This window comes from Lactuca serriola, chromosome 4, assembly GCF_051521515.1.
Source record: "Lactuca serriola cultivar US96UC23 chromosome 4, Lser_US96UC23_V15, whole genome shotgun sequence".
In the NCBI taxonomy this organism is placed as follows: Eukaryota; Viridiplantae; Streptophyta; class Magnoliopsida; order Asterales; family Asteraceae; genus Lactuca; species Lactuca serriola.
The window spans coordinates 318,571,205-318,583,440 of record NC_136411.1 but is presented as its reverse complement, the minus strand read 5'-3'; the positions used below and the strand labels follow the sequence as shown (position 1 = coordinate 318,583,440).

General features: G+C 34.7%; 2 protein-coding genes across 3 annotated transcripts; one reads left to right on the top strand and one right to left on the bottom strand.

Moving 5' to 3' along the window:
- Window positions 1–278: 278 nt before the first annotated feature.
- On the top strand, window positions 279–1,095 carry LOC145097339 (late embryogenesis abundant protein). Its single transcript, XM_079034874.1, has 3 exons — window positions 279–509; window positions 605–738; window positions 831–1,095. The coding sequence occupies exons 1-3, from the start codon at window positions 316–318 to the stop codon at window positions 899–901; spliced, it is 399 nt and encodes a 132-aa protein (XP_078891000.1). The 5' UTR covers window positions 279–315; the 3' UTR covers window positions 902–1,095.
- A 218-nt stretch (window positions 1,096–1,313) lies between these two features.
- On the bottom strand, window positions 1,314–7,490 carry LOC145097336 (TMV resistance protein N-like). Of its 2 annotated transcripts, XM_079034870.1 has the most exons (6): window positions 6,817–7,490; window positions 5,465–6,575; window positions 5,102–5,392; window positions 3,912–4,997; window positions 2,751–3,122; window positions 1,314–1,589 (listed from the first exon to the last, which is right to left on the bottom strand). In XM_079034870.1, exons 1-6 carry the CDS (start codon window positions 7,293–7,295, stop codon window positions 1,575–1,577), a joined length of 3,354 nt encoding a protein of 1,117 aa, XP_078890996.1. In that variant the 5' UTR covers window positions 7,296–7,490; the 3' UTR covers window positions 1,314–1,574. The 2 variants fall into 2 exon arrangements, with proteins under 2 accessions (XP_078890996.1, XP_078890995.1); XM_079034869.1 differs by having other exon boundaries at window positions 2,751–4,997; window positions 6,817–7,488.
- Between the last annotated feature and the right edge of the window lie 4,746 nt (window positions 7,491–12,236).

The following is a 12,236-nucleotide window of genomic DNA, read 5'->3' as shown; positions in this document are numbered from 1 at the left end:
ACCTCCCCTCTCTCCTCTGTCGGAGGCGATGATGTGTGACGTGTTTGCTATACCATTGCCGACATCCTCAAGCCTTAAGCCCTAAGATATCGACATCGAATACTTCAGTTTTTTCCTTTTCTTTTCAATGTCTCGAGACGAGCTTCAGCATCTCACTGGCAAATGTCAAACAGCCATTTATGCAACGTCTTCCAAGACCACACGTGTCAATCTCTGCATGACACGTGTAAAACCCCTCACATATTCATCTCCCATTATCATCATCATAAATCCTCGCCTCTCCGATCCCAATTTTAAAACAGAAGCAACACGGATATGTTCAGCGCCATCAAATCCTTTCCGATTCAAACCAAACCAGCCGTTTCTACTCTCTTCGCCACCTCAAACAACTTCGCCGGAAAAGCAACTCCGGTCTTCCAAACTGTAAGATTCCAACAGGCATCCGCAGGAGCCGAAGAGCCTGAGAACATGGAGAAGAAAGAAGAAACTCAGGAAGCTCAGAAAAAGGGGTACTAATTCTTTGAGTGATCTCATAATGTCGTTATATATGTAATTAATCAATATAAACATGAACTAATTGATTTTTTCTGGTGGGTTTCATTAGGGATGTGATGTCACATTCGTTTGGAGAAGGGTACGCTACGAGATCAGATGAGGAAGGTTTTGGAGGAATTTATGGAGGCAACCAATCGCTTTCTCATGACGATGAAGATAAGGACGTCCATGGCAATCATCCTGGTAGATTTTGTTGATCACATTGAATCAAGAACTGGTTTTTTTTTTTTTTTTTTTCAATTCGTTTAATTGATTTACTGTTTTTGATCTTGAAGATTATGACAAGAGTCAAGGAAGTGAGGTGAAGGAGAAGGAAAAAGCTCGACATCAAACGCAGGCACACTAGCTCTTGAAGAAATGAGGGATAAGAATGAGTTTTAATTAATTTTTAGTAGTTGTTGAAACTTGTTTCCGATCATCGTGCATCATCCAACTCTCTGCACATGTAGATATAAGTTGAACTTAGTTTGTATTTCTTGCCAGCTTTTTGTAACAGGCAGATCTTATATTAATATAATACGTTTCTAGCTTTTTTGAATTAATTCAGACGTTGTATGTTTCTATATATCGGTATTTGAATCAACACTAGAGAAATTAATATATCGAACCTATATATAACATAAAAAGAGAATGATAATAATACATTAAACAGTGAACTACTCCGGCGACTGGAGGTCGTGGTTTTCAAGGCTCGAACAATGGGACCCTTATTAGTTATTGTTAATCACTTTGGCTTTATCGATGACAAGTGAAAGCAATAAGAAAAAATCATAGTAATTTGAAATACAAAGCATCACAAGAACTACCATGAGATTTTCCAAAGACGACTTATGTGCATGATTTTAGGGTTGTACGTGCAACAATTTATTATCAAAATTGTGCATACAATAAAATAATTCTTGATAATGGTTAACAGCAGATTTGATCCTTGGGAGGATGCCATTAATATACGAGCGAAACCGTCGACTTCATCATCAAGAGTGTTCATGTGAACTGGCCTGTAGTCTAGTCGCACCTTCTCATTCTCCCAGTATCTGCACATATTTTAAGATCACGACCAGTTATATTCTGTATGATAACTCCTACAATCCTACATATAGAGCTAAATACAAGAAATAGCATTGTACGCACTTTCTTACATTTGTTTATTATATCATCCTAATTTGATTTCTTTTGATTACAACATTGCACTTTTAATAAAATTTCTTATTAAGACATTCAACTTTGAAAATTTCTTATTAAAATTTCTGTCCTGTTAGCCAATATGGTAAGAGGGAATTATATATATATATATATATATATATATATATATATATATATATATATATATATATAGTATCTTACTTTCATTACTTCCTGTTACAGCATTGTACTTTGAAAAAACCACCAATTATAGTAATATCATTCAAATACAAAGAGAAACTTTCTGGTTCACTTCCTAGTAGTCTTTTTAAGGGCTAGGAAATATGTGGCAGGTATGTAATAAAGTAGTAAGGCAGGGGCATTTTGGTCATTCTATTAGATTAGGTCGGTTGTGTGAGTATTAACAGGTTGGTATTAGGAAATTTGGCATTTTGAAGCGTATTTTGGTGAGAAATCACTTTGGGAGAGATCTTGACCTCTCGAATTTCAATAATAGTTTGTAATCTTCCATTTCTATCTTCAATCATTCAATAAAACCTTTCAATTTCAGAAGTTAAACACTAGTTTGTACCACTTTCACTGATATAACTGGTTACATTTTTTGAAGTATAATGTCCTAATAAGAAAAAGTTTGGAAGTACAATGCTGAAATAGAATGAAGTGGAAGCCAAATGCTATAATACACAATCAAATGGAAGTACATTGTTATTTCTAGCATTTAGCCGTAACAGTTTTGCATATCAGAATATACCATAGACAAATGACTAGCTACTTTAGGTAGTTAACATGAGACCTTACATTAAGATGAACAAAGTTATAACATGATTTTCAACTTAACTCTAATTGACAAGATGATCCAAGTCATGGCCGATTTTACTCCAAAAAAAAATTTTAAACAATGAATAAGAAACAAAAGCTTAAAACTATAACACTGTTTCTTCTTATACGTATAGTACATGTACTTTTTTATATAATAGCTTATTTTTGCTGAAAATTAATCATTTTCATATCAGTTCAAAAGGTTAAGATGATCAACAAAAAATAGAAAGCACCTGTGACAATAGTTCTTTCTGAATTGGCTTTCCCGGGCCTTCTGAGATTCTCAAAACCATCCCATCACCATTTAGGCGGACATAGGTTGTTTTGCATTCTGGGGTTTGTATCTCGGGTGTAAAACCCCATAACTGAGCAATCCCTCTTGGCCCAGTAATATGTAGATCTTTCAGCAAAAAAATGCTCTTTGGAAGATGACTTATGCTTGTACCTTGTATATCCAACTCTTTTAAAGATTCGAAACTTCCAAGTTCCTCAGGCAATTCCTCAACTCGAGTGCAATAGGGGAGATGGAGATATTTTAGACATTTCATCGTACCGATGCTATTCGGGATATCTTGCAAAAATTCACACTTCCTTAGGGATAGCTTCTGTAAACATTCTAATCGGCCAAGATCGTCAGGTAACTTCTCAAGCAACGAACAAGAAATAAGCTCAAGAGATTTCAGATGTTTCAACATGCAAATGCTATCTGGAAGATGGCTAATCATTGTAAAAGATAAAGCTAGATCCTCTAGACATTCTAATCGGCCAAGATCCTCAGGCAACTTCTCAAAAAAGCAACAGAATCTAAGTTCGAGAGATTTCAGATGTTTCAACATATAAATGCTTTCCGGAAGATGCTTAATCTTTGTATATGACAAATTCAGCTTCTCTAAACATTCTAACCAGCCAAGATCCTCAGGTAACTTCTCAAGCCACACACAAAGATTAAGTTCGAGAGATTTCAGATGTTTCAACATCCAAATGCTATCCGGAAGATGCTTAATCGTTGGAGACAACAAAATTAACTCATCGACCTTCATTGACTGGTCAAAGTTCTTAAGAACCTCTAGAATGTTGCCTTCCAGTTTAAGCAATCTTAAAGATCGTAACCCAAAAAGGATTCCTGAAAAAGTCTCAAGATTTGTGCAAGCACACATACCTAGAGAAATAAGCATCTCAAGATTCCCAGTCACTAAAGGTCGATTTTCTTCATAAAAACAACTAAACTGAAACTTTGGCAAGCTATTGTCAGGGTGAAGTGGGCAATTTTCTAGGGACTTTACGATAATATGTAACTCAGCTAAAGGACCGACCTCAAGTGATTCATCCACACTACAAGAAGTATAATCTTTTAAGTTAAACAAAAAAGAGTTAAACCCCAAACAACCACTTACGTCTAGGTGAGCAAGCTTTTTTAGACATCCGATGGTAGTGTGAAGTTCTACCAAATTACTACATTCTTTAAGATGTAACGTCTTGAGATTTGGAGTTAGCCCAAAGTTAAGGGTCCTCAACTTTGAATGACTAATTTTCAAATATGCGAGCTTTCCACATTCATCAGCCATGTGAAGTTCTTCCAAACAATAACAATTATCAAGATCCAAATTCTCAAGATTTGGAGTCAACCCAAGGTTAAGGGTCCTCAACTTTGAATCACTAATTCTTAGATGGGTGAGCTTTCCACATTCATCAACCATGTAAAGTTCTTCTAAACAATAACAATGATGAAGATCCAATTTCTCGAGATTCAGAGTCATCCCAAGGTGAAGGGTCCTCAACTTTGAATGACTAATTTTCAAATATGCGAGCTTTCCACATTCATCAGCCATGTGAAGTTCTTCCAAACAATAACAATTATCAAGATCCAAATTCTCAAGATTTGGAGTCAACCCAAGGTTAAGGGTCCTCAACTTTGAATCACTAATTCTTAGATGGGTGAGCTTTCCACATTCATCAACCATGTAAAGTTCTTCTAAACAATAACAATGATGAAGATCCAATTTCTCGAGATTCGGAGTCATCACAAGGTCGAGGGTCCTCAACTTTGAATGATTAATGTCAAGCTTGGTCAGCTTTAGACATTCACCAGCCATGTGAAAATCTCCCAAATAGCAGCAATTTTTAAGATCTAAAGACATGAGATTTGGAGTCAGCCCAATGTTAAGGGTACTCAACTTGGAATTAGAGAGTAGTAAGGACCTGAGATTTAAACATCTATCAGGCATGTGAAGTTCTACCAAATTATGGCATTCAGAGAGAATCACAGTCTCGAGATTTGGAGCCAGACCAAGGTCAACAGTCCTCAACCCTGAATGTGTGAGATCAACAGATATGAGCTTTAAACATCTAATGGGCATGTGAAGTTCTACCAAATCAGAACATTGTTGAAGAGTCAGGGTTTCAAGATTTGGAGTAAGCCCAAGGTCAAAGGTACTCAACTTTGAATAACTGATGTCAAGGAATCTCAGCTTGTTAAGAACCTAACATAAGCAAAAAGCAATATTAATATTGGTGTAATAACAAAGAAAAAGATGTACAACATTATAATGAATCATGCACAACAATCAATCAACAAGAATTATACCTTTCTTTCTCCCCCTTCCCACAATTGAACGATCTTACTGTCCGTCATCTCAAGTCCAACAAGATTAGTTGCTTGAAATGTTTTGGGTAAAGACCTAAAAGGGTAATTTCCCACTTGCAGATATTGTAAAGCATTTGGAAAGTCTTGGCTAACTATATTAAATTCCGAAATAGAGGAAAATGGGAAAAACATTGAAAGAAACCTAAGTTTCTTCATCTTTCCAAGACCTTTTATACCAATATCCAGATTGAATCTCATGGTGTATCGTATACATCTTGTTGCTTTAGTACCCTGTAACCCAAAACAAGTCATCATGAATCTAAAGTCATAACAAATAAACTTACAAATAAACTTAATCCTTACCAAATCATTAGCCAATATGTCTTCAATTTCTTCGTTAATCCACAATCGGCTATGTTTGTGAGGTTTATTGGGGTGCAGCCGACGAACAATATTCCTGCCCATTTCTACAATATGGTCATGCATTTCCACCCGCTCATAATTAAAATTACTATTAATAGTTATGAGAGATTTTTGTTGAAGAACTCTTAAACCATTTCTAGCATGAAATCCACAGCTTTCAAGCGCTTTGATTGCATCGTTTTTCAACCAACCTCTCAGGATACATGCAACATCTAGGAATATTTCCTTGTAATCCTCCTCTAGACCGATATAGCTTAATTCTAATTTTTTCAAAGTTTCCGCTAATGGGATTGTTTTAAGCCTTTCTAAGGCATCTACCCATTCAAGCTCAATTTTACCACACAGAAACGAACCCAAAACTCTCATCGTTAAGGGAAGACCAGCAGCGTAACGTACAACTTGTCTTGATAGCTCTTCATACCCTTGAATTGGAATATCTCTCCCAAATGCATACCTACTGAAGAGGCAAATTGCTTCTCCATCTGATAACAGAGTGACATCACGAATAAATTTTACTCTGTGTGCTACCAAAACCTGCTCATCTCTTGTTGTAATGATAATCCTACTTCCCGGCTTAAACCAATCAGGTTCACCGGCTAACGCATCAAGTTGGTCTATATGATCCACATCATCTAGAACAACAAGAACCTTTTTATCACTCATCCTCCTCTTCATCTGGTGTTTCCCGTCATAAACACTACTTACTTTGATGTCTTTATCATTTAAAACATCTGAAAGGACTTGATTTTGCAAAGACTTCAAACCAAACAAAGATGTGTTTGAAGCTTCCCTCACATTCTCTACAAAGCTTATACCTTCAAACAGAAAGGAGATTTGATCAAAAACAGCTCTTGCCAAAGTTGTCTTCCCAGCACCTCCCATCCCCTTGATCCCCACCATACAAACATCATCAAAATCAGTTCCTAAAGCTGATACAACATCCTTGACCCGGGCCTCCATTCCTACTAATTTTTCATCAACGTTGAAACTGATAGATCGTAGCTCTAGTGAAAGCTCTTCAACGATTTTTTGGATGAATTCAGCTTCATGCCTGTATTTCAAAGAAGATTCAATTAGCTTGCTAAAAATCCCTCTGTAACATTCAACCCTACATGAAAAATAACATAGTCCGTATAATCATATTCCATGTTTAATTTTTAGATACGACTCAGAAATTGAGTTCAAATATGACAATCTAAGATATCAAGTACGAGCATTTGACATCCAGGGTAAATGTAAACCATAAATAAACAAGATACAAGATTATTGGAAAGATTTGATGAAGGAAATACCCGTTAGCGGTGTTCTTCAACTCCCACCCAGCCAGATCCGCTGCTTTTTTCAGAGCATCTCTCCATTTCCCAGCAGCCTCTTCCTTTTCATGTTTAGCAAATGCTTCCGCTACTGCCCCGCTTTGTTTGCGGACTTCAGACGGTTCTACATCATAGAAGACGGGATATGCGGTATGCTCGGTGGTGCTGTGACACTCCATTATCTTTACAAGTTCATCCAAGCACCAAGATGAAGATGCATAGTTCTTGGAGAAAACAATGATGTAGAACTTTGAATCTTTAATGGATCCGATCAGCTCATCACTTATTCTTTTCCCTTTCTTGATTCTCACGTCGTCCCTGTATGTGTGAATACTTTTCTGATGAAGAGCATGATAAAGATGATCAACGAAGTTAGTACGAGTGTCTTCACCTCTGAAACTCAGAAACACATCATACTTGAAGTTTTTCTGAATGGATGAAGTTGAAGAGCAAGCCATCGAAGGTATGATTTCTATAGTTATCCCAAACACCCTCCAAATCAGTTTATGCGAAACGATCGGAAACAAACGAAATGAATCGAATAACCCTCCGTATATTCAAAAGCAATGAATCTAGCACTTGTTGTGTCAGCGTGATGAATTTGTGTGGATAAGCTTTCGAATACTGCGGCGTGTTTGATCCAAAAAGACTAAAAAGGGAAAATGAGTAGGTTTTGCATAAAAGACATTTGACTTTTTATTTAGACCAAAAATTTGATTTCTTTTATATGATTTGTAGCTTTTATTATATTTTATTATACGAACTTTGTCAAAAAAAATAATCCAAAATATATAAAGTTATAAAAATAGTATTTGTCTAAAATCTAAAATGTGAAGCATAATAAATAAAAATGATAATTATGGAAATTGATTAAAAAGTTCAAGAGCTTTTTCTGAATTAACTTTTAGATTTAGAACATTTTATTTAAACTAAAAGCTAAAAGTTTGTACTGTCAAATGAAGTTTTTTGTTTAAATCTAACATTTTTTCAAAACCTTAAAACTAGAAACGCTCGAACACTCATTTATAAAAAGATTATGTTTTGCACTTTTTTGTTTTAGACATAATTTTTTCAAAATAAACTCAATTTTGTCTTACTCATCGTTATTTCATTAATTGAGATGGTTAGCAACAATAACCTTAAATCCTCTCAACTCACGTACGCCTTAAGCATTGATCACCTAAAAGAATAACCGATTCTAAAAACCTAGGTCGCGTTTTTGCTCATTCTTCTTCTTCTACACCATATTAAGTCCTCTGAAATGACTTCTTCTTTAATCTACGAACATAAACTTAATAAGGAATGCTAAAATGGGATTTTGTTATTGTGAGGATGAAGCTCCTCTATTTACGTCTTATCTCAAGGTTGTTTTCACAAAATTTAATTTGTTTTCAAATATTGTCCCAAATCTATTTTCCCAATGTTTGATTGTATTTTATTTTAATGATGTATTGGAACAGTTTTGCAAATAAGTGGCTACTTTTTACCTTTAATCTCATTTTGTCTCAAGTATTTATCATTGTTTATAGTGAATACTAAATTTATCAATGTTTTACCTTTGTAACTTCTAACATGAAGCTGATGTTTAAGATTCTTCTTACATACAGTGGAAGAGATTTCATTTCATATTGGATGTTACAAAAGTAAAAATAACGAAAGTCGAAGATTCTCCATACGTAAATTGTTGAATAAATTTAGTACTCAATGTAGAAAAATGATAAATACACAAAACGGGCTTAAAGATAAAAAACAGCAACTTACTTGCCAAATTATTTCAATACACTGTTAAAATAAACATACCATTAGACCTTGTGAAAATAGCTTTGGTACAACATTTGAAAACAAAATCAATATTGTGAAAATAAACTTGGGACAGGAGAATATATGGCCAACCAAGGTTTTAGAACCGGATATAGGACCCAATAAACAAGATGAGTAAGTAGAAACATGACTTAGGGTTTTAGAATTGGTTTATTCTTTTAGGTTATCGGGCACACATACGTTAGGGATATATAGGGTTTTAGAAACATGACTTATATTTATGTTCGTAAACGTTATTATGAACTTATAAATAAGATTTATCAGTAATACTATTCGTTATACTGACTGGTCTACTTATCATAATGATGTCAAGGCAAGATCAGCGAGGCGTTTTAAGTGGATTTTCCAAAAAATATATCTTTATAAGCCAAACATATTCTGCCTCCGATATGATCTTACTTTGTTGTTTCTTTTGGGATTATTGATATATCTCATAAAAACATTATAACAATTTAACTTTATAAATATGAATGAATACTAAGTTAGTAATGTTCTAGGTCATTTTAAAGGGAATCTAAAGTGTCCGTCAAAGAGCTGACTTTCCCACGAGTATTCCATCTATATCAGGTGAGTGCATAGTTACTTTCAATAACATAGTTTTAATAAGATGTATTTACTAACAAGTATTAATTGTCTGTTTAACGTTTATTTTTGATTTAATTACTTGTTATCTGGAATAATTGTTAAATGTATATTTTATAACATACATTGTGTTAACCAAATATGGTTAATTATGTGTTAATTTTTATATGATGTTTGTAACAACGTAAATTTTCAAAAAAAAAAACCATTTCCTTAAAACATAATTCCATTTAAAACAAACCATAAAATCCAATGTAACATAGTCATAATATAAACATATCAATCCCAAGATCAATCATATCCAAATCCGCCTGTGTGTGTACGAGTCATGCCGGCGCCTTCCCACGGTCCTCACTAGTACCTGAAACACATTACACATAAACACTGTAAGCAAGAAGCTTAGTGAGTTCCCCAATATACCACTTAGACACATAAGCCTTTCCAGGCCATACTCCACATGACCTTCCGGTGTCTCAGGGGACTTCCGTCCCAACCCGGTAAACCTTCCGATCCTAACCGTGTCGACCTTTCGGTCCATAACTCCCCAACATTTCGGTCCACATCATAATGCCTTCCGGCCCATATCAAGCATAGCATATATATCACATACATAGCGCATACGAAACAGGTGATGTGTGCAAGCTCACCTAGTTTTAAACCTACTTTTAATTATAAAATAACACACAAAAGGCAGTGAACCTATCAATTGCGGTATAGTTGAATAAGTAGGGTATCAAACACAGGGAACGGCAAATTAAAACTAAAAACTAATTTTATCTAAATTGATTAATAAGTAGGGGTTTTCTCTAGTTTTACAAGACTAGAAACTTACTAATAATTACTTACTCAAAGCTAGAAAACAAAGACTTTGACTAAATTCAATGACGGGAAGGAACATATTTAGTTCAACTCAATTGATCTTATGGTTGATTACAAGGTAATAGTGCAATGGATTAATTCTTTTGTCGGTTACCGATTCAATTGATTAGTTTTGCATTCACTACACTAATCCTTAGCAAATAAACTAACTTAAACAATGGCCAGTTGTCTAATTCAATTAAATTTACTAGATTTAATATTCAGGTTAAGTTAGACTTGCAATAGCTAATTAATTTATTCTTTTAATTAACTTCTTGTTTAATGGTCATCTCACAAGCTTGCACATAAATTTACTCGATTTCCTTATTAATCCTAGTTTAATGTTCATTAACACTAGACATATGACAAAAGTGTTCACAAAGCATATGAGATTGATAACTAATAGATGTTCATGCTAATTAATTATCTCCCTATTAACAGAAAATCAATTATCATTCACACACAAGGTTCTTTAGCAAGCTAAAATAACTAAATTAACCAACATGGAATTAATCCTACCAAAAATCAAACCATATTATCAATTTCGTATCCCCAAACAGAAGTTCAAAGGTTTTAGCTCGTCATTGAAGTAAATAACAGCAAACAAACAAAGTCTAAATGTTCAATCATAATGACAAAACAAAAGATTAAGAAGAATGATGAAATTTGCCTTAATTCTCCTTCGGGATTGAATTCTTGCTTATTACTTCGTCTTCTAGGGTTTCTTTGGCTTCTCAATCGTAGCAAAATACTTCTGAATCGTCCCAGAACTCTCCTCTATCGATCTGTGGAGTTATCTATAAATATACGAACCGACTCGTCGAGTCAGGTGGTGACTCGTCGAGTCCCTCTCACATTCCCCGTATTGTGATAACTCTCTGGGATCCCGAGTCATTATCTTCTCGATTCTTCGATTGGACTCGCCGAGTAGTCGATCTGAATCGCCGAGTCAATGCCATTTTTAGTGTTTTTCTTCTTTATTTCATCCTCGATCTTCTAACTGTTTCTCCCGCTTCCTTTCGCCTCCGAGCTTCATCTTTGGACTGAAAAACATAATTTAAACACTTTTAAGTACCTTTTGTCCATAATATGCAATAATTTAGCTAATAAATGAATAATAATGTATATTTAATATGAACTAATTATACACATATCAAAATACCCCACACTTGTCTTTTGCTTGCCCCCAAGCAAAACTGAATTTTATCATGATAGAACCACATACGAAAACTCCAATCCAACCCAACCATTACGCCTAAACCGCAACACATGCATTTGTGTCTAAAATTTTTCCTAAGTACCCCCCCACCCCATATTCTAAATACTCACAATCCTCATAAACATTCGCCCACTTTTCCCGAACAATGCCCACTTTATGCATCCCTCTGAATCCATCCCCAGAAAACCTCCTAACCTCAAGGTATTTTTGTTTGAGCAACCCAAGCATACATAATCTAAATAATTTATGATACCATACTAAAGTTTTGGAATTCTTTATTTCTTGACATTTTTTTCTTTAATCTCTTTGAATTCACCTTTTTTTCTTTTTGATTTCTTTGGTATCTTTCCCTTTTTTTTTCACATGTGTCTCATCATTTTTTTTCTTTTCAAATCCCTACATGCTTAAGCAGGGGCGCTCAACTTCAACCCTTATTGGCTAAAGATAACAATTTTCCTGGATACATTTCTAGTACACGATGCTAAACATATTGCATCCCTCGGGCTAAAGCAAGGTCGTATTTTTGTCCCATGATTTCACTAGAATAAGGGAGGCCACAAATGCATTATAACGTGTATAGGCTCAACTAAACATTTGGGTTTTCATGCAATTATCAACATAATTCTACACATGGAATCCTAATTATCATTTTTACCAAAATTTCCTAAATTAAGTCCTAATAATATTTTTGGTATGCAAATTTTTTTTAAAAATTAGCCTAAATTAGGATAAATTAAACTTACTAAAATGTAATCAACCCCCTACCCCACACTTAATTTATGCAATGCCCTCATTGCATATTATGCATGATAAAGAATAATGAAAATAAGGAGAGAATTAGAACAAACTCCCCTGGGATAGTAGTGGCGAGGTTGATATCTCTTCTCTTCAGCTCCATCTGCAACTGACGTTAGACATG

What these genes read in the sequence shown, in the direction of transcription:
- LOC145097339 (XM_079034874.1), top strand. Translation starts at nt 316, where the DNA reads ATGTTCAGCGCCATCAAATCCTTTCCGATTCAAACCAAACCAGCCGTT. An exon ending in CAGGAAGCTCAGAAAAAGGG is followed by an intron (nt 510 to 604) that starts GTACTAATTCTT and finishes GGGTTTCATTAG; the next exon opens with GGATGTGATGTCACATTCGT. An exon ending in CGTCCATGGCAATCATCCTG is followed by an intron (nt 739 to 830) that starts GTAGATTTTGTT and finishes TTGATCTTGAAG; the next exon opens with ATTATGACAAGAGTCAAGGA.
- LOC145097336 (XM_079034869.1), bottom strand. Translation starts at nt 7,295, where the DNA reads ATGGCTTGCTCTTCAACTTCATCCATTCAGAAAAACTTCAAGTATGAT. An exon ending in TTGAAGAACACCGCTAACGG is followed by an intron (nt 6,576 to 6,816) that starts GTATTTCCTTCA and finishes TTTGAAATACAG; the next exon opens with GCATGAAGCTGAATTCATCC. An exon ending in ACATATTGGCTAATGATTTG is followed by an intron (nt 5,393 to 5,464) that starts GTAAGGATTAAG and finishes TTTGGGTTACAG; the next exon opens with GGTACTAAAGCAACAAGATG.